Raw genomic sequence first — 23592 nt, forward strand, 5'->3', positions numbered from 1 at the left:
CCCTCCAGAGATTTTGGTGTCTAGTTCATGACTTAGAAACCTTTCCCTGCCATCTAGTTGAAAAGTACTCTTGAAACCCCCATCTATCCTATCCTGGAGAGGAAAATGAACCCTTCCATCACCTGCCTCCCCTCACCTCTCCCTGCCTCCCACATGACGTTCCAGCAACATCTAACTGCTTGTATTAATAGCTTCCTCCACACCCCATGCACCTGCCTTCTCTCTTCTTGGTCCTGGCTTGGCTTAGTCTGTGCCCTCTGCCTAGAGTGTTCTTTCTCCTCCTCTTTTCCTGATTAACTCCCACTTTTCCTGTAAGACACAGTCCCAAACAGGTCCTCCTGCAAGCCATTGCTGCCTTCATCCCAGCACTCCCACAGGGCATTCAGTGTCACCGGGAGTTCCCGTGCGGCCCTGAGCACTCTCCACCACTGCTCTGCAGCTCGGCTTTCTAATTGTCTGTGTTTCTCTGCTCTGCTAGGCTGTAAGCTTCTCCCTGGGAAGGATTCTGTCCTATTCTCATCTAATAGACTACTGTGGGCCACTATCCATTATGTAATCAGTGCTCCAAAATGTTTGTTAACTGAATTAAAGATCAAATGAATGAGTCTTGTTTATAAATGCAACATGAAGACCACAGGAGCCTCTTACCAGGATGCTTTTACCAAAATGCACTCTTCATTATCAAAATTCTGTCCAACCTAGTATATGTCTCCTCCTCCTATTACTGCTAATATTAATAACAACAACAACAACTGCAGTAACGAACATTTGTTGAGTCCTTACCATGTTCCAGACACTGCTCTAAGTGCTTTAGATCTATTAATGTATTTCTCCTTCATAACAATCCTGGAAGGAGAGCATTATTAACCCCATTTTCCAGGTGAGAAAACTGAAGCGCAGAGAAGTTAACTTGCCCAAGGTTACTCAGCTAGAAACTAGGAGAGCCTAGATTTGAACCCAAGATGCTCCATGCACACAGAAGGCACTTGGTAAACATCTAGTAAAGGAATGCGTCTTACCCTGGAATGGCATGACAGGCCCTCAAGGGAGCTCTCCAGCTTCACCCGCTATTGTCAAGCCTTCACCTCCTATTGTCTAGCCTTCACCTCACCAGCTTTCCTCCTCTCCCCTGACATACCACACTGCCCTTTCATGATTCTGTGACTCTGCACGCACTGTTCCTTCTGCCTGGAATGCCTTAGACCTCACCACTACCACATTCACCTGCCCATCGGTATTCTTTTTGTTTCTTTGTTTTGTTTTGTTGAGATAGGGTCTCACTCTATCGACCAGGCTGGAGGGCAGTGTGATCTCAGCTCACTGCAGACTCGACCTCCTAGGCTCAAGCCATCCTCCCACCTCAGACTCTGGAGTAGCTGGGACTAGAGGCATGCACCATCACACCTGGCTAACTTTTGTATTTTTTGTGGAGATGGGGTTTCACCATGTTCCCCAGGCTGGTCTCAAACTCCTAGGCTCAAGCAATCCCCCTGCCTTGGCCTCCCAAAGTGCTAGGAGTACAAGCATGAGCCACCGCGCCCAGCCCCCACCCATATTCGTCTTACTGGACTCCTATTGATCCTTTAAGGCCCAGCACAAGTGTCTTTGCTCTGTAAATCCATTAGAAGTGCCCTGCAAATTGGTTCTCAAACAAGGCACACACACAGAACAATTCTCTGTAAACATTTTTTACCTCCTACTATGTCAGGCTCACAGTGCCCATCCTGCTAAGTCCAGCATAACGCAGTCTGCAGGGCAGAGCCAGTGCTATGGGTTTAGGGGTGAGGTGGGGCAGCTGCACGCAGAAGGAGGCGTACAAATGGCCCTAAGGGACAGGTCAGCTTCCAGGACCTAATTTACACATATTTCTCCACTGTTTTAAGGTTTAGAAAGTCCCTAAGAGGAAAAACATTAAGATCATTGTTCTCGGGAGGGGGCGGGGGGGAACGTTTGGAAAAATCTGGAGACATTTTTGGTTTTCAAAACCTGGGGCAGTGGGTGGGTGTTGCTGGCATCTAGTTAGTGAAGGCCAGGAATGCTGCTAAACATCGTACAATGCCCAGGACAGCCCCCACAACAAGGAATTCTCTGCCCCAAAATGTCAACTGTGCATGGCTGAGAAACGTCGTAGCAAGCCCTTCCTCTTGTGGGGAAGGATCCAGCATTATCCAAGAGCTGGAGAAGGAAGAAGGGTGAGCGGGGAGACAGGAAACTAGTGCGACCCTCCCTCTGTCCCCTCCTCAGGTGGACGGCATACTAGAAAACTGGATCTGGCAGATGGTGGCCGCGCTGAAGTCTCAGCCGACCCAGCCAGTGAACGTGGGGCTGGTGGACTGGATCACCCTGGCCCACGACCACTACACCATCGCCGTCCGCAACACCCGCCTTGTGGGCAAGGAGGTCGCGGCTCTTCTCCGGTGGCTGGAGGTAACGACCTGCCCCATCCTTCCTTCACCTCCCTTCCCTCCTTTCCCTTCCTCTGAGAGTGAATGAATTAAGCTGATCTCCAACAGCAGCCCAGGCAGGAGAAGCACTAATGCTCACCTCACAGGAATGAGAAGGCACAGGACTGACACCAGACCCCAGGGCTCTCTCAGACGCCTCCCTTGAACCCCTGTTTCACAGAACCACATTCTCCCCTCTCCTCATCCACTATTCCTCTGATGCTCACCCCCTTAGACATGCTAAGGGATACAAACACACCCTGTAAGCTATCAAGCCCCCACACAAATGAGTGGGATCACTTCTGTAGGGCATTAGTGTCCAGGGGAAGATAGGCAGGCAGGAGGCTGCAGCTACCAGGCGAGGTCACAGGTACCTGAGTCCCAGAAGAGTCAGCCAGTTGAGAGACTAGTTTCAGTTTGGAGTGTGAATAAGGCACCTCATTTCTGAGCAGGCACGAAGAACAGGGTGGGCGCCACAACACACTGGACCGCAAAAGGCTTTCATCCAGGCAGCTCTTCTCTTGCCCCCATCCCGCTGCTGTCTTCCAGGAATCTGTTCAATTCTCTCGAAGCCATGTTCACCTAATTGGGTACAGCCTGGGTGCACACGTGTCAGGATTTGCCGGCAGTTCCATCGGTGGAACGCACAAGATTGGGAGAATCACAGGTAATCATGCCTAATAACTCACACACTGATCTCCACTCCATAGGGGCGTCCAACAAGGACCTGCTTTTCCAACAGGCTCATCATTAAAACACCCTAACACTTATTGTGAGGGATCAAAGCTCATGAGAGGACTTGTAACATTCTTTCAAAAATGACCAATGTCATGGATTGCTGTTCCAGAGAATTCAGAGCAAATTATAGCCTCAATTCCTATTGCCTGCCCTCAAACGAATGCCTCATGTTGGTGTGCCAAATGGGACTAAAAGATGGACTTTTCTAGCAAGAAAGAGTCTTATTTTTTAATCTATAATTTACAAAGTCCAATTTGGGCGAGTTAAGGAGTGAAGAATCACAGCCTTAATTTGCTATAATTCATCAGCCACGTTAGTGCCTCCATTTCCACATTTGTGAAACGTGTATGTTTTAGTCTGGGACCCATTTGGGTTGAGGGAGGGAGCTCTGCATCAAAAACTTCACCCCAAACTCCATACACACTCAGGAATGGCCCAAGATATCCAGGAAGGTCTGCACATGTGCGAGGAAGGCCTTCCTCTCGGGCTTCCGTGACACCAACCCCACCCTTCACACTGCCAGGCATTGGATCCAAAAACACACAGCTGGTGAGATTGTTCCCCAGTCCAAGTCTGAGGCCCACTGATACCACAGGTATAAAACCCGGGAGGCACAGGCAAGGTCTTTCTCGGTGTGGAAGCCCCAGAGCGCCCCAGCCTCTCCTCCTGCTGATCCCTTCCCAGAGCTCTAGGCTTCAACGACACAAGGTTTTTCTCTACTTCACAAACACACCATGGCCTCTTGTGCCTCTGGGCCTTTGCATGCACTGTTTGCTTTGCCCACCACTAAGCCACTCAAACTCCTCCTCATCCTTCAAGACCCAGCAGGCTCAAACAATATTTCACAGGCCAAAACAAAGAGCATTTTACATGAATAACAAAGTTGTTGCGAATTTATATTTTATCAAGTGAGGACATTTTTTTTTTTTTTGAGACGGAGTTTCGCTCTTGTTGCCCAGGCTGGTGTGCAATGGCATGATCTTAACTCACCGCAACCTCTGCCTCCCGGGTTCAAGCAATTCTCCTGCCTTAGCCTCCCGAGTAGCTAAGCCACACCCAGCTAATTTTTTTGTATTTTTAGTAGATACGGGGTTTCACCATATTGGTCAGGCTGGTCTCGAACTCCCAACCTCAGGTGATCCACCATCTCGGCCTCCCAAAGTGCTGGGATTACAGACGTGAGCCACCATGGCCGGCCATGAAGACATTTTTACAAACAACTACTATCTGCTATTACCATTCCTTTATAAAAGAATTTCTTTTAACTTGAGAAAGAATGGGGATAATGGCAGACGTTTAAACAGAATACATTTGTGATTATGACAGCTCATTTCCTCATGCTTTTTTGTTCATCTTGCTGGTCACTGGGGAAGCCTGGTCACAGACGGGGGTGTGGCCCCCATGGATTTAACCCACAATAGCCTGGGGATGAGCAGCCCTCCCACTGAAGAAGCAGGGCCAGAGGTCAGAGTCCACACCCAGCGAGGCAGCCTCAGGCCCGAGGCCCAGAACCCTCTCCATCCAACTGGTGCTGTGGATCACATTAGGCGTATCAGCTGGGCCCACCCACCTCAGAGACAGCAGGAAAGCTCAACACCCTCTTGCCATCTTGTCATCAGCCTGATGAAGAAAGGAACAGAAATCATATCAGGACATTTTTCTTTTTCTCTTTTTTTTTTTTTTTTTTTTTTTTTTTGAGACAGAGTCTCATTCTGTTGCCCAGGCTACAGGGCAGTGGCATGATCTTGGCTCACTGCAGCCTCCACCTCCCTGGTTCAAGTGATTCTCCTACCTCAGCTTCCCAAGTAGCTGGGACTACAGGTGTCCACCACCATGCCCGGCTAATTTTTGTATTTTTAGTAGAAACGGGGTTTTGTCATGTTGCCCAGGTTGGTCTCGAACTCCTGACCTCAGGTGATCTGCCAGACTCAGCCTCCCAAAGTGCTGGGATTACCAGGCGTGAGCCACCGCGCCCGGCCAAGGACATTTTTCATTTGTCACTGGGGGTAGGGCTGGAGAACAGGTGATCTCATGGCTCACTCTCAATTCCTTCGCCCCCCAAGTAGGGAAGGAAACCAGGGCTGGGGTGGGACACCAGAGGGTCCTCCAGAGAAGGCAGAGGAAGAAAGACAGGGAAAAAAACTTTGAGCACATAAATACTCCCCAACCACAGTCAGCCAGGAGCTGCCACCTTACTTCATGCACAGACATCTGTCACTTGAGGCCCAGAGCTTTGAGCTCCCCTACTTGCACACAACATTTTCACATACAGTGAAATGTCCCGCGGCTGTTCTGGACGTTCTAATGAAATGACATCTTAGGAGAAAAATCAGCTTGTTTAGGGAAATTATTGACAACATACAGGCAAATAAATTTCATTCTTTGATAGGTAGGTTGGAACTACTTATAATGAGCATATTGGCTTTTTTTGTATGCAAACAGATGGTCTTGAAAGTAGCTTGAGAGGTACTCAAAATTGATTTGCTCAAGTAAATCAAGCATTCCCTCATAACCTTATTCCTTTTTTTTTTCTTTTTGAGATAGGATCTCCCTCTGTTGCCTAGACTGGGTCACAGTGGTGCAATCATGATTCACTGCTACCTCAAACTCCCGGGCTCAAGCAACCCTCCTGCCACAGCCTCCTGAGTGGCTGAAACTACAGGCACAGGCCACCACATCCAAATAACTTTTGTATTCTTTTTTTTTTTAGAGATGGGGTTTCACTATGCTGCCCAGGCCTCCTGGCCTCAGGCATCATAACCTTGTGTCTACCACTGGAGAGTTTCCGCAAACCTCTTTCCCCGCTAGCTAATGCCCAGCCTGTGTGTCATTGTTAGCACCATGAATTACTGTGGTTTTACTGAGAAAAGGTTACGGCGAGGTTTTCTAGGGAAGGATTATGCCCTAGGTGTTTCTTCTTCCTGCTAGTTCATTAATGTATAATAATATCCAAAGCTAAAAAGCACATTTCTCTTCCCCTCTCCTTGCTCCCACGTGACCCTTACCCCTGCTTTCCAATTAGGGCTGGATGCCGCGGGACCTTTGTTTGAGGGAAGTTCCCCCAGCAATCGTCTTTCTCCAGATGATGCCAATTTTGTGGATGCCATTCATACCTTTACCCGGGAGCACATGGGCCTGAGCGTGGGCATCAAACAGCCCATAGGACACTATGACTTCTATCCCAACGGGGGCTCCTTCCAGCCTGGCTGCCACTTCCTAGAGCTCTACAGACATATTGCCCAGCACGGCTTCAATGGTGAGAATGAAGTCATGGGCCGGGAGCACCGGCCTACATTTCAATGGGGCCTCTGGAATTCAGTGGAATCTACCAACATACGGGACTCAGGGAAGAGTTCAGCAAGGATAGGGGCCCAGGGTGTATGGTCACCAAGCCTACCCAGAGAGAAGGAATACTGGAGTGGGCAAGGGTGCCTGTCCCCCAGCGGGCCACTCCTGGCAACAGGCCAAGGCCACGCCCTGAGGATGAACAGAGGGCACCAACAGGAACCCCCACTTCTCACCCCAGCCCCATGTGCTCAGGCAAACCCTCTCCCGGGGTACCAGCTCTTCTGAGAGTTGAGTCCGGATGCCTGTGTTTATTCTTCCTTCTCTGGAAGTTCCCTCGTTCCAGGGACCACCTCTATTCTGAACCACATGAGGATCCACTTAATAGGTTGTGGCTTCTCGATGAAGGTCTCACTCTTCATCCCACCCCATCAGTTTAATTGAGGAAATTACTCAGACTCTCCCAATGGGAAATTCAGCTTCAAATATGTCCTTGTTATGCCCTTTACCTCAGGGCAGACACGGAATGTGCTGTTATCTGGGTTGTGATCCCACTTCTCTCTCAAGTCCTAAAACCGAAATATTAACATGCACATTGATAATATGCACAGGATTAAAGAACAAAAATGTCAGCAGAAGCAGCACATTCCACGGGCATTCCAAATTTCTTGCTATTATAAAATATCACCCTGATTAAGACATGCCAATCACTCCAAGCCAAGTAGAGCCCTCCACCCCCACAAGCCACCTCACCCTGATCATCCAACACTCAGCTGAGAACACACTCTCTTGTGATGACACCATCCTCGCCTCTCCAATATCCGAATGACCTTCACACTCCGCATCATCTCATTTTGGCTGGACTCCCAGCCTTCCACCGCCCAGGCCTGAGAGAGCCTTCTGGGAACTTGTCCTTATCATTGCTTACATCCCTCCCACCTCCCCCACCCCATCACCTCCCCTCCAGCCACCAGCAGTTCCCAGCTGACCATCCAGCCCTCATCCCAAACTTCACCCCAACAAAGCTCAGTACAGACCATCAGGATGGTGTATGGGCTTTATTTGCCCGGTAAACACATTCCTGACCAATCTTTACCATTTGCTCTTTTGTGCTAAACTTCAAAGCGACGGAACCAAATGCAGGTATTCAGCTTGCCCAAGCTTGGGCTGGTTTTTCTCAGTCGTCTTCACCCCTGTGTTTGAAAGGGTTCCTGGGGTAGTTCTCCCAGCCACAGCTGCACAGGGGCTCACTGGATAACTGCAGATTCACCTTCACTACCTCCTGGGTGGATGAGCTTGGGTGAGTTAGTGGATGTCTTGGAAGCTCAGTTTTCTCGTTGAAAACAGCGGCCTCAAGGAGCTGCAGTGAAGATGCAGGCAGTGGAGGAGCGGAGGGCACGCAGCATACACAGCCTCCTAGTAGGTGCCCAAGGAATGCAGCCGCTAGCGTCCAAGGACTGCAGTGACTAATCTTGGCATTTAGCCTCCAGACAACTGGGGAAATAGCTTTTGGCAAAGTCACCTGTGCTGTCCCTTTACAGCAAGTGTTTCACATATCTTGTGGTGGTTCCTTAACATCCCCTGAGAATTATTTACCACAGATTAGGTTAAAATTTGGAGAGTTAAAAAAAAAAAAAAAGGTCAAATCCTTAGTAGATCAACCTCATAAGCTTGTTTTGGGGGTGAGGCCTGTCCAGATCTGGTTACTGGGCAATGTCCTTCCAAATCCAATTCTTGTGCTGGTTTCACAGGCCTGTTACCTAAGGGATGCAATGGCTGCTGTGGGACACAAGGTAGACATTGTTGAGAGGCCTCAGCGTTCTCCAGACCATCAGAGTGCCACGGGATTGTCTAGTGTATCTAGTTATATTAAGAGAAGAGGAGTCCCACACAAGCCTGTTCCAGAAAACCCACCCTCCAGGCATCAGCACCTGGGCATTCTAAATTATCTCATTTGAGATAGAAATATTTCTATAATAAATTACACTAACCTGCTCTCTTAATGAATTTGATCTTTCCTTAGTGACTTGGGTGCCTATTAAAATGCCTACTGTAACACGCTGGCATAAAGGAGTGCTCTCAGGGTCCCGGCAGTGCCTGGGATTTTGCCTGACACTACATGACTCAGAGGGTCTACTTCCCTTAGTTTCAGTCAGTTGTCACATCCTGCTGTTGTCAAGGGGTCTGCCTTGACAAGCCCACCCTTGCCTGTTCTGTGTGCTACTGCTAACCTCCTGTGGGCTGAGAACCAAGGTGATCCTGAGTTGAGGCTGCTTTGGGTTAAGGGGTGATAACGTCCTCCTTGCCCTGTGTTCCAGCCATCACCCAGACCATAAAATGCTCCCACGAGCGATCGGTGCACCTTTTCATCGACTCCTTGCTGCACGCCGGCACGCAGAGCATGGCCTACCTGTGTGGTGACATGAACAGCTTCAGCCAGGGCCTGTGCCTGAGCTGCAAGAAGGGCCGCTGCAACACGCTGGGCTACCACGTCCGCCAGGAGCCGCGGAGCAAGAGCAAGAGGCTCTTCCTCGTAACGCGAGCCCAGTCCCCCTTCAAAGGTGAGTGTGGAGCTGGGGAGCCTTCAGAAGGGCAGGATGCAGTCCCCTGCCCAAAGGGCTCAGAAGTCCCCTTGGCTTCTTTCCTGGAGGTGCTTCAGCTCTGCTGTTGCAGTGTTTCTGAAACTGTGCAGGCTCCAGACAGCAACGTTGACACAGCCTTTCTCCTGTCCCAAGAGTGTGGCCACCTTGCTGCCAAGGGCTAGGAGGAGAAACCTCGACCATTTCTGAAACGATCCTTGGGTTGGCCTCTCTGTCCATTTTCATGCTCCCCTAGAATGTTAGATCTGCAAGGCCACACGCAGTTTACCTGGGCTACCCGGATCTCACTGTACAGGGACTTCAGGCATCTCCAAACACAGCCTAGAACCCAGTTCTTTCATCTCTGTTCACGGCCCCCATGAAAAAACTGGATTCTAGACTGCATTTCATTTCTTCTAAGATTTGAATCAGCTGATCTGATAAGACATGATATTCACCCTGAGGCACTCCCAAGACAAGATTCAGCTTCCAATGTTTCCCAGCCAGATTTTTAACCACAGGGCAGAAAGTGGGCCCAGCAGCAATCTGGATTGAATGGAAGATTGTAGAAAGGGCTGTGACCACGTCTTAGGCTGAGGCCAGCAGAGAAATACTCCACTGAAACCTAAATCCTCCTGGAGGGAACAAGCCGACATCTGTTGCCATTAACATTTCTGCCTAATCCCTAAAACAGCTCGGGAGTGCTTTAGCATCTCACTGTTTCATCGCACAGCCTCTCCAGTGCTGGGAGAAGAAATCTGATGTGCTGTTTGACTATTACCATGCAGATATTTGTATCTGGAGAATGTGAACAGGCCGTCACCACCACTTTGCTTTTAGGGAGCATTTTACACAAAACATTCAATGCAGCCATCAGCTCCTTGTGGTTCTCCCAACAGCCAGGCGAGGATGGCAGGGCTGGTTATTATCCCATTCTAAAGAGGAGGAAAGCAAAACTCGCGTGGGGTGCCCACAGCTGTGCAGCTGTAAGGAGACCTGGGACAGGGCCACCTGACTCTCGGTCGTGAGTTCAAACTCCCAGGCAGCTTATTTTTGAGGCACAGGATTTCTCTGTGTATCGGAACTTTTGCTCTCCAGTCAGGTTTCCCTCCCTTGAGTCAAGCAGGTCTAGGAATGACAGAAATTTCTTGTGGGTGCGCACAGCATCTGAAGAGTAGTTGGTGTGAGGGCAGGATCTTTCGGGCCAAAGGGTCCCTCCACTGGCTGTCCCTTAGGGCTGGAGGAGATGGCAGCACGCAGGTGAGGGAATTTGGAAGTCTTCCTGCTTCGGGGAGCTCCTCCGCTGCAGGCTGCCAATTAGAGACTCATTTGGGTGAACCAGCTCCTCTTTTAAATGGCAGTGCCGCCTGGAGTGATTAAGCCTCTTAGATAATCACATTTCACTGGATCTATTTTAATCATGGAATGTTCGCATCATGAGGAGCAGTTCAACCCTGCCGTTTTTCAGATGGGGAAACCAAGGCCTAGGCAGGGAAAATTATTTGTCCAGAGACAAAAAGCTCTTGGCAGACCTGGCATTTAGACCTGGGGCCTCCAAAGAATGAGCAGAGTGATTTTTTACCTCCTAAACCTGCCGCTGGTCTGTTTATGGGGATAAGAGGGGTATGGAAGAGAAGGGTGGGGGAATTGCTTTCTCCTTGAAATCACCTGGGAAGAAAAGAGGTCATTTTTCATCTTCCAGGGCTAAACTGGGCACTTCATCTGAAGTGAAGGATTTGGCCCAGCCCTAGGACATCTACTGGGGACTTGGAGATTGGGAAGGGAAGCATCAAGAGAAGGAAGAAGGGGAAACAAGAGCAGTAGGCATGAACCAGGCTGAGCTTCTCCCATTTGCCAACGGCCCCAGTGCCCGACCACCATACACTGCTGATGTGAACTCACAAGGATCCCTTTCTTATTAAGGAAGACCAAAGAATTGCATTAGGGCATCATTATCTCACCCACCAGCTACCAAAACCAACGTACTCATCCATCCGTATATTCTTCAAACACAGTCCTACCCTCAGGGGGCTCGGTGGAGACTAACCCACGATGAGTTCCTTGGAGACCACATTTGTGTCTCTTTATTACCGACTACTTATCTTGCTCCTGGGACATCTAGTGAGGAGGAGGTTAAGGGCAGGACTGACTGAAACTGGTCAGGAATCCAAAGCCCCAGGCTGGAGGGAGGTTCCAGTGCTGAGCTGTGGCTTGTACCACACCCTCTCCTTTTCTTTCTTACTTTTTTTTTTTTTTTTTTTTTTGAGACCAAGTCTCACTCTGTCGCCCAGGCTGGAGTGCAGTGGCGTGATCTTGGCTCACTGCAACCTCCACCTCCAGGGTTCAAGTGATTCTCCTGCCTCAGCCTCCTAAGTAGCTGGGATTACCAGCGTGCACCACCACGCCCAGCTAATTTTTGTATTTTTAGTAGAGACAGGGTTTCGCCATGTTGGCCAGGCTGGTCTCGAACTCCTTACCTCAAGTGATCCACCCGCCTCGGCCTCCCAAAGTGCTGGAATTACAGGTGTGAGCTACTGCGCCCAGCCCATACCCTCTCCTTTTCTGCTCCCCCACAAATTCTCCCCAGTTCTCCTTCAGCCCCTCCAGTGAGCAAAGTCCTCACCCACTCAACCCAGTTTCACTTGCTAGTGGAAAGTAACGTCTCTGTGGTCACATCAAGCCACCCTGGGCATGGCTGGAAAGTGCACTCATGCGAGACTCGCCTGTTTGAAGCAGCTGCTCATGGGATACTGCTATCTATATAATGTTATGTTGTCCAATGTGGTAGCCACAAACCATATGTGGCTATTTAAATCCAAATCTAAGTTACTTTAAATTAAATGGAACCAAAAATTCAGTTTGTCAGTTACACAAGCCACCTTCAAGTGCTCAAATACGTGGCTGCTGCATTAGAGAACACAGAAATAAAACATTTCCATCGCTGCGGAGAGTTCTACTGGTGATGCTGGGATGAAGATTTTAATCTAGGCCACCACAGCTACACCACTCCCTGCCCATCACAACCGTGATCATAACTGACTTGGGCCCCCAAAGCCTATTTCACCAGCCACCTCCAGCATTTTGATGAATACATATTACACTCTTAAAAGAGCGGACTTGCCCAACCCCGGCCTACAGAGAAACCACAATCCCCATTTTTCAAAAACATCTAATTGTACAATGTATTTTAGTGCAGGGTCTGGTTGGGCAAGATAAACATCGCCTCCTGATTGTAGTTTCACAAAGGATGACTAACTTGGCCTGAATTCCTCTGGCTCCCAAGATATTTCGACAAAACCATCAAAGGATCTATTTTCTACAACCGTACACCAGAACTCGGGTAAACACTGCGAGAGTACAGCAGTAGCAAGAGAGAATTGGGAAACAGTCGCCGAGTGAAACGAGGCAATTTATCGCCCACTTCCATTCTCACTCTCTCACAAGGAACCTTTACCAGTTTGGGAGCCTGTTTTTAAGGGAGGGGGAGGGAAACGGATCTGTACGGAGTAAATCCTGTTTCGCCAGTGCCTCCTCTCATTTCATCCTCAGAGCAGTCAGATGAGGTAACCGGGTGGAGAGGAGGGAAGGGGCCCTCGGGGGGCACTCTGCCCGGGCACTGGGCTGGATGTGTTGTACACGTTAGCTCATTTCCCATTTGATCCTCACAGCAACCCCCAGACGGAGAGAGACACACGCACACACAGAGACACGGTCAGGGCGAAGTCACACAATTTGTGAGCAGGAAGCATCGCATTGAATCCCAGCCTTTGCTCCTTTTACTGCACTTGGCCTCGGCGTAGGACCAAGGCCCTCGACTGAGTGCCTCTCCCTCCTGCGGCATTCCAGCTGCGTGTCCCGCCTCCTCCTCTCTGCCCTCCTTCCACACTCCCTCTTCCATGTCTCCTCCACTCTTCTCCTGTCCTCCCCGTGCTGCCCTTCCCCCTCCCCCGCGCCCTTCCCCCTCCCCCGCGCCCTTCCCCCTCCCCCGCGCCCTCACCCCCGGCCCTGCACTCCAGGCTCCCTGGGTCGGGGGTGAGGGGCACTTGCTTCTGTTGCTCGCCGCAGCCATGAGAGCACCCTTTCTTGCTGGTCGGCGAGATGACGAGCCAAGCTGTGACTCGGGCAGTCGGTCTGTTTTTGGCTTTTCTCAGCTACTTCTTTGGAAGGTTTCCACTGACTTCAGGGAGAGTTCCAGAAGAAGCAGGGGCTGTCGTAGACAGCACAGGCTTGGGCTTGGGATAAGGAGTGTCAAGAATCTTGGCCTTGCTGCCAACCACTTATGTGACCTTGACCTAATGACAAAACCTATGTGGGCACCAAGGAAGAGGTGTGAATAGACATGGGGATGAACCACTAGCACGGGGCCTGCAGGTGGGTCTCAAAACCTGCCCCGGTCAGTTCAGTGTGGAGGAAGGAAGTAGATGACACCCGATTAACACCTTCTGGAAGGCAGGCATTTTTTCATCGCCATCTTATCACATTTTTACAGCGACACTACAAGAAAGTTCTTAATCTGCATTCACAGATGAGGAAATCGAGCCCCAGAAAGGCTATGTGGTCTCAAGATCACAAGGTAGCAGGCATCAGAGAGGACTCAAACCCTGGGCTCTGTCTATCCGTTGAGGGCCCTTATTCCACCCACAGCACAAAGAGCTGGCAACAGGACGCCAGTCAGCACCACAGTCCTGGCCGCACACACACACTCCCCCATCTCCACCGCTCGCAGGCAGCAACAGACCCCCACAGAAGGGGCAGGCATTGGCCAGGCACGGTGGCTCACACCTGAAGTCCCAACACTCTGGGAGGCCAAGGTGGGAGGATCTCTTGAGCCCAGGCGTTCCAAACCAGCTTGGGCAACAAAGCAAGACGCCATCTCTACAAAAGAATTATAAATTAGCCAGGTAGAGTGGTGCATGCCTGTAGTCCCAGCTACTTGGGAGACTGCAGGAGGGTTGCTTGAGCCTAGAAGGTCAAGGCTGCAGTGAGACATGATGGTGCCACTGCACTCCAGCCTGGGTGACAGAGTGAGACCCTGTTTCAAAAAAATTCAATTTAATTTTAAAAAGAAAGGGGCAAGCATCCAGTCTCGTGACATCAGGGCATCACTTAAATGGGACTGTACAGTTAAACCAAAATGTGGCCACAAAAATACCAACACATACAGGTGTTACATACAAAGGCTAACAAGATCACTTTCCCTTTTTCTTCTTCACTCGCGCCTGCTCTGAGTTAATTCACTTTCATTCAGCCTTGCTGGCACTGGCTGCCTTATTTGGGCAGCAACACCCTGGACAACACCATCCTGGGCCCCTCAGTCCTATGATCTTCAGCTTCCCTCTGAGTTAGAGGCATTTCGGGTATAGGAACAAGCCCTCTGGGCTTGGAGAAAACACAAGAGGTCTCATTCCTACCATCTCCATGAGAGAAATCTATACACTGAGGGGGAAAAAAAAAAAAAGCCCTCTTTGATGTTTGCAAAGAGAGTCATAATATCTCCCAGAGCCAACACCTAATGATTCAGAATCATTGTTTCTGGGAGGCAAAAAATAGAAAGAAATATATTCTCTTTTCATAAATTCAATAACCTGATCTTGTGAAAAGAAAATGTAAGTTTTTTCTTTTTTAAATGGCACCAGCAGGGTCCACACAGGGTTACAATCCAGGATTTTTCCTAGTGAGGAGACTCTCTGGAGGCCTCAGATTTCTGCTGTAAATGGAGTTTCCCTGATCACATTCGAGGTCAATGGACTATTTCATGCCTTTCATCTTTAAGACCTGAAATAATTTCTCCTGCCAGAACTTGGGAGTATGTTGTACTGGTCTCTTTGCAGTCACAGGATTAAAAGCGTTTTCCCCAAATCATTTTTTAACGTCCTTATTAAACATGTCATAAGGTAAAGTGGGCAAAATCACTCACACTTTTTTCCTTAATCTTTGTAATAGCATCATTGTGCTGGGGGTGGCAGGGTAGAATGATAGGCAAATTGTCTTTTCTTTTCTTCCTTTTTTTTTTTTTGAAGAAAAACACTTACAAAAATCCAAATAAGAGTAAATAATTAGGACTGGGTGTGGCGGCTCACACCTGTAATCCTAACACTTTGGGAGGCCAAGGCAGGAGGATTGTGTGAGCCCAGGATTTTGAGACCAGCCTGAGCAACATACAGACCTCATCTCTACAAAAGAGGCGGAGGAAGAAGAAGGAGGAGGAGGAGGAACTAGTTCTCAGCAGGAACCAGTTCTCAGCATGAAAGACTCATTTATATTTAAAGTTAATTTCATTTAAAGATTTCTCCAAAAAAGGGCAGTCATGCAAGATTCCCCGTGCAGACATGGAGTTTCTCAGGAGTGCTCCTGCAAACTCAAGGGTGCCTCAGCCATCAGCGCAGGTTCCGTCCACAGCCCGTTCCCTGGTGAGCCTCAGAAAGCATGCTGGCTTGGATCTTCACAGCCCACACACCTTGGCAGGTTCCATCCTCCTGCAGAGATGCTGCTCTAGGGACACATGTTGTAGAAATAGGCAATTCTCATTCATAGGATGTGCAAGCTAAAGGGGCCTTTGCATCCTCTAAAGCTGACTCCTGGGTTTTACACAAGCACCTTCTCCTAAAATCGTGGAACCATAGCATCTCAAACGCAGAAATCAATCTCCTCCTACTCACAATTTCAGAAAAAGGGAAGAAAAAGTGTATCGCCAAGACAAGGGCATGAAACATTTTCCCCGGCTCAGGGGCCAGACGTTTAGGGGACAGGAGAGCGTCCTTTGTGGCAGCGATAGCCCAGGATGGATGTCAAGGGGTCAGAGCTGGCAGGCAGTTTGTCTTGGTGGCTTCATTGGAAGCAGGTGTTGAACCACAGCTTTTCTTCAGGGGCTGTTGGCCATTTGCTTTCAAGGGAGAGACTCAGCTTGCAGAACGAAAACAGCAGGCGATATAGAAAGAGTCTTTTGGAATTAGACACACCTGGCTTTGAATCCTGCTCCACTGAACTATCTGGATAACTATAGGTCTCCAAACCTCCACTTCCTTATTTATATTCACCAGGATAATTAACACTGTGTCGGTCTAGGTCTCAGCAGAAAACAGGACTCCACTGGCCTGGATCAGCTGAAGAAAGCAAGTGGGACTCCTTACAACAGGGTGGGCAGTGTTAAGGAAACCAACAAGGACTGAGGCTGCTCCCTGCCTCTAACAGCAGGACAGATGGAGCCAGGGAAGGGACTAGCCGTGGGAAAACCGGAGCCGTGGAGGAGGGGCTGCTGATAATCGTGGGAGGGCAGTGGCTGCACAGTCAGGCTCCAGAGCACGGGGGAGCAGAGGGAAAATGCCCCTGCCTCTCTCTTCTCCGCCCTGATCTCCTGCTAGTGCCTCTCCCTCCAGTGGTCACACCCAACCAGAAACCAATCGACAAGGGAGCCCGGCAGATGCAGCCTAAGGGATCCCATCCTGGAGCTCAGAGCTGAGCACTGGAGGCCAGAGTGGATGAGGACAGCAGGGGTAGAGGGAGCAGATGGGCACTACCCAGCAGGGCATCATTATTTAGCCTGTTATGAGGAGAAAAATGATGTATGTAAAACACTTAGTATGTAGCTTAACACATAGTAGGATCTCAACAGACGGGAGCTATTTTATCATTCTTGGTGTCTTTAATGCAGTTATATATGCATGTCATTCGTCACTCAGAGAGCCTGTGAAGTACTCCTTGGAGGCCTAGTGTGTGCTGTGCCCTTGTGGAGATACAAGCAGTAGTGTGGTTCTGAGATGGCCTTTGGGGAGATAAGACATGGACACAGATGCCTGTGAGACAAGGCAGAGGCCACAAAGGACCGCAACTTCTAGTTCTCTTTTTTTTCCTTTTCAATACTTGTAAAAGCTCTTTCTTTTTCCAGTAGGATTCCAATTAGAATACATGTTTACTGCAGAAAACGTGAAACTTGCAGAAGAACATAAAGAATAAAAATGTTCTGTTAATATTTACTGTTAATATTTCTGTAATTCTAATACTGTAAATTCACTGTTAATGTTTTTGTGAATTCCCCTACTTCTATGCATTCTGTTTTGCAGAGTTGGTCTCATACTAGACAGTTTCGTAGCCTGTGTTTTTTTGTTTTTGTTTTCTTTTTCACTTCTTTCATAAGCATTGAAATCATTCCAAAAATAGCTTTTAATGGCTTCATAAGAGTAAATCACATGTTTGGGACAATGAACTGAGAATCAGCAGACTAACTTCTAATTGCAGCTTCATCAGTTATTAGCCACGTGACAACGACAAGTTACTTAACTTTTTCTGAGCCTCAGCTTCTTCCTTTGTAAAATGATGTGGGAGGGAAGATAAAGTAGGCATCTTATAAAGTTGTTGTAAAGAGAAATGAGATAATTATATGAAACTATTAGCTCAATGTCTGGGACATAGTGAAACGCTAAATAGTAGTTATCATAATTGCTGTTATTAGTTCATAGCCATCCCTCTATTACTGAATATTTCAGGTGTTTTCAGTGTATTTTTAAACAAATGTTAGGACATTTTTTAACTGAAATCTCTTTCCACAATTCAACATTTTCCTTAGAGTATATAAAGCTAGTGGTCCTGGGTATAAACATGTAAAAGTTCAAGTTCTGGAGTCAGGTTGTGTGAGCTGACGCCCCAGCCATATAAGACTTACTAGCTGTGTGATCCGAGAAAAGTCACTTAACTTCTCTATGCTTCAGTTTCCTCTTCTCTAAAATGAGATAATAATCGTATCATTTGTTTGAGGGTTAAGTGAGATGACAGAAGCAAAGCACTTGGCAAAAACCAAAATAGATATTAGCCAATGTTATTATCGTGCATACTGCCATTATATGCTCTTTTTTTTTTTTTTTTTTTTTTGACGGAGTCTTTCTCTGTCACCCAGGCTGGAGTGCAGTGGCGCGATCTCAGCTCACTGCAAGCTCCACCTCCTGGGTTCACACCATTCTCCTGCCTTAGCCTCCCCAGTAGCTGAGACTACAGGCAACCACCACCACGCCCCGCTAATTTTTTGTATTTTTAGTAGAGACGGGGTTTCACCGTGTTAGCCAGGATGGTCTCTATCTGTTGACCTCGTGATCCGCCCGCCTCAGCCTCCCAAAGTGCTTGGATTACAGGCGTGAGCCACCGCGCCCGGCCTCATTATATGCTTTTAACTGCATTTAGCACTGGGCTAAACACACAGTAGACTTCCAATCAATACATATCATATTAAACTGATCGGTTACTATGAGTGTTCCTTGAGAACTCTAGAAGGTATCCTGACTATTCATAAGGAGGTTAACCCAAGGCCAGTCCTCCCACATCTTACCCCCTCCCCCACTTTGGAAAGAACTTTCTTTTTGTCTCAGTTTGACTTACAAGACTGTTCATTTGTTACAGAGTTTCCTTGACAAACCCCCAAATAGTGTAAGACCTCTCCAGAGGCTTCTGGGATGACAGGCTAAGTCCCTCTCTCCAGTGGTGCCACCCAAGAGTTTAGGGACCCTTCCCAGGACTTGCGCCTATAGCTCTTTTCTTTTTTTTTCTTTTTTGAGACAGACTCTTGCCCTGTCACCAGGCTGGAGTGCAGTGGTGCAATCTCAGCTCACTGCAACCTCTGCCTCCTGGGTTCAAGCAATTCTCCTACCTCAGCCTCCCGAGTAGCTGGGACTACAGGCGCCCACCACCACACCCAGCTAATTTTTGTATTTTTAGTAGAGATGGGGTTTCACCATGTTGGCCAGGATGGTCTCAATCTCTTGATCTTGTGATCCACCTGCCTCGGCTCCCAAAGTGCTGGGATTACAGGTGCAAGCCACCGTGCCCAGCCAGCTGTTTTCTTACTTCTCACCCACAGCCTCTTTTGCTGTCTTGAGGGCATCATATTGCTTTATTCCAGGCTTGGGATTTGAGCATCTATTGTATTACAGCAGGGGTCCCCAACCCCCGAGCTACAGACAGTGGGCAGTTAGGATCCGGGCCTCACAGCCAGAGGCGAGCAGTGGGCGAGCAAGCATAACCGCCTGAGCTCCGCCTCCTGTCAGAGCAGTGGCAACATAAGATCCTCATAGCAGCACAAACCCTATTGTGAACTGCACATGCTAGAGATCTAGGTTGCATGCTCCTTATGAGAATCTAATGCCTGATGATCTGAGGTGGAACAGTTTCATCCTGAAGCTATCCCCCTGCCCCCACAGTGGTCCATGGAAAAACTGTCTTCCATGAAACCCATCCCTGATGCCCAAAATGTTGGGGACTGCTGGTGTATAGGGTACTGTAGTAGGTACCAGATACTACCTGAGCTAGCTCTTATCTAAAGCAGAAAACTCTTGGCCAATAAATCAACTCTTAGTATTTGGCTCTTGTTGTGAACATAAATAAACATTTGGTGCTTCAGAGATAACCCCTTTAGTAAACCCAAGAGATATCCCCGCTCACATGAGCAAATTATATACAAAATCCAAATGGGAAGATTAGTTTATGCCAAGGATAGGATTGTGTAATCTAGAAACTTGGCAATACAGCCATACCAGGACACTGGAGCTGGCAGTACCCTCTGCTGGGCTTGCTGTATAGCTACCAACCTCCGGTAGAAATAGTACCATTTAGGAGTTAGTAGATTGATTGATGAAGAGATGAATTTCCACATGCTGGGTACAAGGGATGGATAGTCAAGTGGCTAGTTACCATGATCTAATTTTTTGAAATTCTCCTATGACAAAGCTTGAAACTCAGGTCTTGAATCCTCAGAGGTGATTTCCATGTTGTTAGATGTTAATGTGCATTGTGATACGTCACCCCCAAGCAAACCATCAGTTCATTCATCCCGCAAAAGTTTATTAAGCACCTACTGTGTGCAAGGCACTCTTAGGATTCGTGGATTAACCATTGTCTAAACAGGAAAGGCAAATACGCAGCAAGTATTCCATAAATCCCTTATCCTTTTCCCAAACCAGACACTCATCTTGCCACAAGCCCGGACATGGCCTCAGAATCCATCTCAACAGAGGGATCCAGGCAGTTCTTATCAATCAAATGGAATTAACGTGCCGTATTAAACCTGTTTGCAATCTTGGAGCTAGAACACTGTAGATACTTAGAGAATATGGAGACAAGAGAGCTCAGGAGGTCAAGGCTGCAGTAAGCCAAGGTGGCACTGCACCCAAGCCTCAGTGACAGAGAGACCCTGTCTCAAAAAAAAAAAACAAAAAACAACCCAAAACAAAAACAAAAGCCAATCCTGGTCTGGAAGCTGGACCCTGCATCCAACCCTGGGGAATCCACTGGGGAGAATATGGAGACAAGAGAAAGAAGTCCAAGCAGTAATCAGCCATTTTGGAATGAGGTAGGATAATTTTCAAAACAGCTCCATAGCTGTGCCACCATGCAAGCTAAGCAAACACCATCTAGGGTGAGGGAAGCTAAGAGCACAGATGCTGCTATTTGACCTTAAGCAAGTCACTTTCATCTATCTGAGCTCCAGTTTTCTTATTTATAAAATGGGGGTGATAATAACAATGCCTACATCACAGCGTTGTGATGAGTAAATGAGATGATGCAATGCATTCAACAATGCAAAAATGTATTATCATTTAACGATGCCATGTATTTAACAACGCCTGTCTAATAGTAAGCCATTTGCTTTCAGTAACTAAATGTAGACTGTATTAGGTAAAGAAGAATAAAATAAATGATCCTCTTCCAACCAACCCATCAGTAGGAGGACATTCCAAACATGTGATAAAACAGAAAGCTTTTAGGCCCAAGTTCTAGAACTAGAGTTATCTTATTTCCATTAGGAAATACACTCATTGAACCTCACAGAGCTTGTTTCCAGGAACTGCCCCAGAATATAAACGCTTGGTCACTAGGGCATATATTTCTTAGCTGGAGCTCTGCCCCACCCTGAAACACACCCCATCAGAGAGCGGCAATAATGGAAAATGGCAATGTGTTCTCTCTTGCCTTGTCAAATGCCTAAAAGGCATATATTCTTTGATTTACGAAAGGAGACCCTCACCAAACACATGAAATATTACAGCAGAACTTGCATCTAGAACTCAGTGAGAATGCCAGATATCCTATACTCCTATTCTGCCATCTTTTGTTGGTGAATATTTATCATTATTACATTACAAACACAATATAAGTCCTGAATAGACATTTAGGAAATACAGAGAAGGAAAAACAAGAAGATAAACCACCATTTAGGAGCAAAAAAATGTTGTTAATATATTAATATCTATCCAAACTCTTCCCTCTGCATGTTTAAATTTTAAGAAATAAGAGATTTTTAAATTTAAAATCACTGCTTAAATTATCTCTCTCTTTCTCTCTCTGTCTCTCTCTCTAGTTTATCATTACCAGTTCAAGATCCAATTCATCAACCAAACTGAGACGCCAATACAAACAACTTTTACCATGTCACTACTCGGAACAAAAGAGAAAATGCAGAAAATTCCCATCACTCTGTGAGTAGGAGGTGTAGCCCCCTAGGGTGATGACACACTTATTTTTCTTGCAGAACATAAATGGACTCTGTAGTTTTCAAGAGTCAGGCCAGCTACAACTACTTTATTCCAGACGCAACCCAAAAAGTATCTGAGACACATGTCAATCAATTTAGTTTATTTTGCCAAGGTTAAAGACATTACTGTGACACAGTCTCAGGAGGTCCTGGTGACCTGTATCCAAGGTGGTCAGGTTACAGCTTAGTTTTATACATTATAGGAAGATATAAGACATCAATCAGTACTTGTAAGATGTACACTGGTTTGGTCCAGAAAGGCAGGAGAACTCAAAGTGGTTTGGGGTTGGAGGTGCAGGGGAGCTTCCAAGTCACGGGTGCATTTAAAGATTTTCTGATTGGCATTGGTTGAATGAATTTATCTAAAGATCTAGAATCAATAGAAGGGAGTGTCTGGATTAAGATAAGGGGTTGTGGAGACCAAGGTTCTTATTATGCAGAAGAAGCCTCCAGGTAGCAGGCTTCAGAGACAATTGATTGTAAATGTTTCTTATCAGACTTAAAAAGGTGCCAGACTTAGTTCATTCTCTCCGAGATCAGTGAAAAGACCTGGATAGGGAAGGGAATTCTCTACAGAATGTAGGTTTTCCCGCCACAAGACAGCTGTTCAGGGCCCTTTCAAAATATGTCAAAGAAATATATTTCAGGGTAAAATAGTTTAATTTCTTTCAGGGCCTGCTGTCTGTCATGTGATGCTATACTAGAGTCAGGCTGGAATTTGGTGTCTTATTGCTACAAAAAATCTGCTTCATCAGTCCTAAAATCTGGGTTTTAATGTTAATGCTGGTCATTTGTGCCTGAATTCCAAAGGGAGGAGAGTATAAAGAGGCATGTCCCACCTCCCCTTCCCACCATGGCTTGAACTCGTTTTTCAGGTTAACTTTGGAATGCCTTTGGCTGAGAGAAGGGGTCCATTCAGATGGTTGGAGGGCTTAGAATTTTATTTTTAGTTTACATGGGCTTGAGCATTTAAGCACCAATCACATACAGGGCACTGTGGTAGGCGCCAGATACTACCTGAGCTAGCTCTTACCTACAGCAGAAAACTCTTGGTCCACAAGTCAACTCTTAGTGTTTGGTTCTTTTTGTGAACATAAATAAATATTTGTTGCTTCAGAAACAACCCCTTTAGTAAACACAGCCCATCCCACATGGCCATCCTGGTCAGACAGGACATCCACCCAAGCCCCAACCCTCACGTCCCTCCTCAGCCTCTCCAGTTCCCACCAACTGCTCAATGTTATGCACTGTGGGCTGAGCAGACAGGGAAGCCAGAGATGGCCCCACCAGGGCCTGCAGTGCAGAGGCAGGTGGTGAGGGGCGGAGCAGGTGTTCCCAAGAGGTCCCAAGAGCCTTTCCAGTGAGTTCGTAACCCAGAAATTCAAGTGGTATCTTTTGACTTGGCACAGATTTCCAATTTCAATCAGCCTGCTCTGCCAGCCTCCCCATCTGTCCTTCACCCTGTTACCCACCTGCTCACTCTGAGGCTCCCCAGCCTCTCTGGCCTCTCAACCCTCAGCATGGACTCTCCCTGGAAAGTGACACTAGCCCCTCACCCACTCCAGAGATGATCCTGAGCTTCCCGAAAATTGCCCCCAGCTTTGGATCTCTGATCATCACACTGATTCAGTCATTCAGCAAGCATTTGTTGATGCTCTGTCCAACACCTTCCTAAGGATACAGAGGACCCTAGCCTCTGGATGCTCACAACCTGGCAGGGCGGGGGGATTCCTAAACAATTCTTCACGGCATACTCGGGAAGAGCTATGCCAAGCCACACAAGGGACACCCACCCCCGACCCCACCATCCATCTGCCTCGCCCTAAATCCACTGCTGCCTCTGCACTGCCAAAAATCTCTCCCAGGGGATGGTTCTCAATAGCGGAAAGGGCATCTCGCTGCTCTGTCAACGTTGGGATATTTTAGTGTCTTGGAGATTAGTGAGTAAAGCTGATCATGATACCTCAGAGTCTGCATTTAAATCTTGCTCTAAATCGGTGCATCCTTTTTATGTGTAGTTTTTCTATTACTG

The 23592-nt window shown here is 47.7% G+C and overlaps 1 protein-coding gene across 5 annotated transcripts in view; it reads left to right on the forward strand.

The window, feature by feature from the left end:
- The window catches only part of LIPC (lipase C, hepatic type), a 159128-nt gene that overhangs the window by 129744 nt on the left and 5792 nt on the right, over positions 1-23592 (forward strand). For 4 of the 5 annotated variants that reach the window (XM_009429224.5, XM_054667594.1, XM_009429226.5 and 1 more), the window contains 5 exons: positions 2245-2427; positions 2994-3111; positions 6205-6438; positions 8786-9028; positions 21387-21504. In XM_009429224.5, coding sequence (XP_009427499.1) covers positions 2245-2427; positions 2994-3111; positions 6205-6438; positions 8786-9028; positions 21387-21504 — 896 coding nt within the window. The remainder of the gene's footprint in view (positions 1-2244; positions 2428-2993; positions 3112-6204; positions 6439-8785; positions 9029-21386; positions 21505-23592) is intronic. The other variant, XM_024349218.3, reaches the window with a different exon arrangement.

Source organism: Pan troglodytes, chromosome 16 (genome assembly GCF_028858775.2).
Source record: "Pan troglodytes isolate AG18354 chromosome 16, NHGRI_mPanTro3-v2.0_pri, whole genome shotgun sequence".
NCBI lineage: Eukaryota > Metazoa > Chordata > Mammalia > Primates > Hominidae > Pan > Pan troglodytes.